Raw genomic sequence first — 5,674 nt, forward strand, 5'->3', positions numbered from 1 at the left:
ATATATATATATATATATATATATATATATATAGTTATATAAACCAGTAAAGCTGACAATAAATTACGCCAATAAATATTGTAACGTCGGCCATATTTTTTGTGTGAGTTACCTGAGAACTAAAATCCCTTTCAGAAGTATAAGTTACCAAATGCTACATACAATCAAAAAGGAACATCAGTACAAAATACGCCTAAAATATGGATTCTTATCCAAAAATACACCTAAAATATGGATTTTGATTTAAAAAAATACAACTAAAATATGGATTCTTATTAAAAAATGCACATGAAATATGGATTTTTATCAGAAAAATGCACCTAAAATATGGATTTTTATCAGAAAATACACCTAAAATATAGATTTTTATCAGAAAATACACCTAAAATATAGATTTTTATCAGAAAATACACCTAAAATATAGATTTTTATCAAAGAGGGAATAAGTATAAATTGTGGAGGTTGTCATCTTTCTCGGTGTTTATCTTATAAACAACAAGACATTTGCAAGTTAAAGTCACACGTACAAGCAGCCCGACACTCATAACAGGAAATAACTTAGTGTTTAATGGAAAACTCAACAAACAACAACAAAATTTAACTTAAATTTCATTTAAAAATGGGGTTAAGCGAATTAATTTATTTCAGTTTATTTGTTTTAAAACAAAGCCACATTGAGCTATCAGCTATGGCTATCGCGGGGAATCGAATCCCGGATTTTAGCGTTGCATGTTTGTAAACTCACCACTCCCCCACTAGGGGACTTTGTTTTAACTAGAAATTAGAACTGTTAATACAAATAAAATCTTTAAAATCGACAAAAACGACAGAAACAAGATAGAAGGGAAATATATTAAAGTATTTTTTTGTTTAATTTGCTGACAATGAACTTGACGTTAACCATCTGCTTGCAGTTAACCCGTGAGCTGATCATCTGTCTTGCACTTGATCTTTGAGTTGACCATTGGCTTTACACATAACCTGTGAGTCTATTTGTTTGTTTGTAGTTCTGCACAAAGCTACACAATGGGCTATCTGTGCTCTGCCCACCACGGGTATCGAAACCCGGTTTCTAGCGTTGTAAGTCCGCAGACATACCGCTGTGCCACTGGTGGGCTCCTGTGAGTCATATCTTAGTAAAATCAAGCAGATATTAAAACATTTAATCACTGATGGATACGCCAAATTATAGTGTTCCCAAATTCTCTGCCTCCCAGTGGCACAGCGGTATGTCTGCGGACTTACAACGCTAGAAACAGGGTTTCGATACCCGTGGTGAGCAGAGCACAGATAGCTTTTGTGTAGCTTTGTGCATAATTAAAAACAAACAAACCAAATTCTCTTATTAAAGATTTTCTCAAATGAGGCTGCACCCCCATTTTTGAAGACAGTTGATCATTTCTAGGTTAAACGTTCCACATTTTTCACTCCTTCTAATTATCACAATCATTTCTGAAATAAATTGTATTTACTTATTTCCTACGGCGATCATGCTATTTAATAATTAGGTGATATTCATCATGATAAACTATATCTTGTAAAGTCAAAGTGAGATATTTAAAAATGTCCACAGATCATCATTTACATACATGCCAGGAAACATTACATCATTTTGAAGGCATTTGCAATTAACGTTTCCTTTTTCCCAGACAAACATACATGATTTATATTAACAGGAATCGTCACTGTGTTGAAATATATGTCTAATAGTTGCAAAACTTTGTTCGTTGATAATTTATTGTTTTATCTTTATAAGTTCACACACTATTTTGGTGGTAGATTTTATCCTCTGTATTAGAAAATCATGGATTTTTATTATGGTATATTTTTTTATATTTCCTGCGGGTATTCTACACTTAGTTAACATTCTTGTGAAGATGCAAATAGTCATAAACTTATGCTACTTTTGCATCTGGCAATGTTACATATAACAATGGTTATTCCATACAGCATATACTCGTTTAATTAGCTTTCTGTGTTGTTTTTCTCGTGAGTTGTGAGCCATACCCAAGCGGTATAGTGGCAAAGAGGTGTATGCAAGTTAGTATAAGCTGGAAACTAACCTTTCCTCCAGTATATTTATCAAATATGTATAATAAGAGTTACAGTAACAACTAGATTTCTTCTAAAATTACATCGAAGCCAGTCAGAACCACAGTAAAACCTCCAGCACGTTTATTTTTATATAATGAAAGTTTTTTGTTGTTGTTGTTTTGACACAAGTGTTTCTGTCTTCTTCCTGCATTCTGTTCAAGTGTTCATTTATTCTTTGTTGGTTCTAGTTTTAGCTGTGAATACCGTATTTTATTGTTTTCATGTAAAACACCAGCACTTTAACTACTATACGTCTAAATATTGGATTCTCGCTACGGAAATCACACAGTAGATCTTCTGGCAACAATGTGTTTGTATTGTGACTAAAGTAAGTTTTTTTCAAAACGATGACGGATATTTATAACTTTTACATTCATTAGGATCCGGGTTTTTAGTTTCAAACGAGCGTTAACTTGACGTTTTTTCGAACTAAGTTTCTTGAAACTTGCTTTTAATTCAATACTAAATACAACGCTAAAATTCCAGTTTATTTTACCCAGGGAAAATGTAAGTATTTCTTGATAACAGATACTTGGTTTTGTAGATTTATTTGAAAAAAGGTATAGTATACTTAATTTATACGCAATGTTTGAAATGGATGCCAAGTTTCTTTAGGTCTTCCAATCACACGCTATGATGAGGTATTTCAATTACATTTTCTTCTATACCAAATTTAAAACTATTTCTCCTGGTTCAAACTTATCTTGCTTTTAGAAAAAAGTAGACACTATATTTAATTCTTTCTTTATGTTCTGTAGATTCAAAACCAACTATAAGATAATCTAATTGTTTGTTTGTAGTTAAGCATAAAGATACAGCATGGGTTTTCTCTTCTGTGCACACCACGGAGATCGAAACCTGGTTTTTAGCATTATAAGCCTTCAGATTTACGGTGAGCCACTGGGGGCTAATAGGGATTAAATTTCGACATTTACTTATGGTTGAAATTTGTTTTTTAGAGTTGCATAAATTAGAAATTTTCGATGTAACAAGATGTATATCAGAGACGTCAATCGTTTGTTGTTGCCCCCCAGTGACACAGCGGTATGTCTGCGGATTTACAACGCTAGAATCCGGGTTTCGATACCCGTGGTGGGCAGAGCACAAATAGCCCATTGTGTAGCTTTGTGCTTAATTACAAACAAACGTTTGTTGTTTAAAGCGCTTCGTTTGTGATGAAATCGATTTGGTGTAAGTATTGAACGTGCCGACAGCCAATGCCATGATGATCAGTTTTAAACAACAGGTTCAATTGATTATAGTTATATAATCTTTCTAAAACACTGGTAAAAAGTTTTTCTCTTTTAATGCAATTAGTTCACATTCTGATACAAAGTTGACGTAAAACACATGAGTGTTATCTCTATTATAAACTAGGTCAAAGCTTTGCCGAGTCAAAAGGCTGAAGACATGTTGAGTATTCTGATGAGTATTCCGTAGACTTTAATATGCATCCGTTTCTGAATGTCTCTTGGGTTTCCCTCAGTGACTTGATTTTGTTTCTTTGTTTAGATGCTAAAGTTAATAGATTAGGCTAAAACTAACTAAAAGATAAAGAGTGAAATTAACCGAAAGCTGCATTCAATTAACTTAGCATCAGTTTATTTTGATAAAAAAGAAAAACATTTCCAAGACAACGGAGACTTATACACAATACACAATACTTATACACACAGCGCTAAAGATACACTGTTTATCGGACGTAATCTGTATTCGCAAACCTCTTATGTGGAAGAAGAAAAAAAAATACAATCATGAGCGAATAGGGGCGCTAAAACTCATAATCTCTCTTATCTAAGTCTACTATTCATCGGTTGTATCCGGTTGTAAGAAGATAATTGCTTCTAATGAAACAGAAATATGAAATATAAGAACAGTCTATTAAACCGGTGCAACCTGGCCTGAAAATATTATCACTTGATGTCAGTATTTCACCCTTTTAAGTTTCACATACTTTTACGAGCAGTATAATAAAACTTAAAATGTCTAGGTTACTAGCTTTAATATGAAACGAACAAAAGATGATTTTTCCTTACCCAGCCGTCCACTCTGACAATCATACTGTTAAAGTGTATGTATGTATATATGTATATATATATATAAAGTTTATAGACATCTTTTCTTAATCGTTCCTCCAAGTCTAATCATTTTCAGTATATTATATTAATAGAAATTTAAAATCAAGAAATGGGACTCTGACGTTATAGAGGGGAGTAGACGGAGAGCAAGACAGCTCATCGTGTATTATTGCGCTAAAACAAACAAACGAATCTTATACTTCCAAGTGTTCTCATTGGTCAAACTTACGTACAGTATTTCAAGAAAAAACTTACTATTTAATGTCTTTCTCTTTTTCTGTTTGTTTGTTGATTGAATTATATTTCTCTCAATATTTATCTATCCATTTTCGTCTCATATATTTAGGTTTCTTCTAATTTTTTGTAGATCTACGATAAATACAAGATAAACAACATTTGTCGGTGTTTAATTTCCCTTGAATGTCGAATAATCAACTGTATTTACATTTCTACCAGTTTGTAAAATTTTTTGATACAACTATTATTTTCAGATCGTTCCGGATTGAATAAAAGTCAGGTTTTCATATATAATAAAATTAAAAATCTGTGTATAGATAGTTGTCGTAAAGTTTCTTGGAAATAGTATGCACGAACGAATCGTTTCTATTTGTTTGAAGTTAAGCACAAAGCTACACAATGGTTTATCTGTGCTCTGTATCTAATAATAAAAAGTAAGTAATTAATAATTTAACTTTGGCAAGCATATAGGGTACTAACCATAACAATGATCCAAATTCAGTTACCCGTTGACTGTATTATGTAATTCTAAAATAACAAATTAACAATACTTGTAAAACCCTCAATAGTTTAATTACTGCCTTCACAATGATGAAACATCAAAGTAGTCTAGTCATGTGATGGAACATCGCAAGTACTCTTGTCATATGATTAAACATCAACAGTACTCTTGTCATATAATGGAACATCAACAGTACCCTTGTCATGTGATGGAAGATCAACAGTACCCTTGTCATGTGATGGACGATCAACAGTACTCTTGTCATGTGATGGAACATCAACAGTACTCTTGTCATATAATGGAACATCAACAGTACTCTTGTCATATAATGGAACATCAACAGTACCCTTGTCATGTGATGGACGATCAACAGTACTCTTGTCATGTGATGGAACATCAACAGTACTCTTGTCATATAATGGAACATCAACAGTACTCTTGTCATGTAATGGAACATCAACAGTACTCTTGTCATGTGATGGAAGATCAACAGTACCCTTGTCATGTGATGGAACATCAACAGTACTCTTGTCATGTGATGGAACATCAACAGTACTCTTGTCATGTGATGGAACATCAACAGTACTCTTGTCATGTAATGGAAGATCAACAGTACCCTTGTCATGTGATGGAAGATCAACAGTACCCTTGTCATGTGATGGAAGATCAACAGTACCCTTGTCATGTGATGGACGATCAACAGTACTCTTGTCATGTGATGGAACATCAACAGTACTCTTGTCATATAATGGAACATCAACAG

At 33.1% G+C, this 5,674-nt stretch overlaps 1 protein-coding gene across 1 annotated transcript in view; it reads right to left on the bottom strand.

Annotated features, from left to right (window-relative positions):
- Positions 1-5,060: 5,060 nt before the first annotated feature.
- LOC111086476 overlaps positions 5,061-5,674 on the bottom strand; it is a 2,120-nt gene continuing 1,506 nt past the window's right edge. The window contains exon 2 of the mRNA XM_022389464.1: positions 5,061-5,648. Within this exon, the coding sequence (XP_022245172.1) occupies positions 5,061-5,648 (588 nt within the window). The remainder of the gene's footprint in view (positions 5,649-5,674) is intronic.

Source organism: Limulus polyphemus, unplaced genomic scaffold (assembly GCF_000517525.1).
Source record: "Limulus polyphemus unplaced genomic scaffold, Limulus_polyphemus-2.1.2 Scaffold1129, whole genome shotgun sequence".
Lineage (NCBI taxonomy): Eukaryota > Metazoa > Arthropoda > Merostomata > Xiphosura > Limulidae > Limulus > Limulus polyphemus.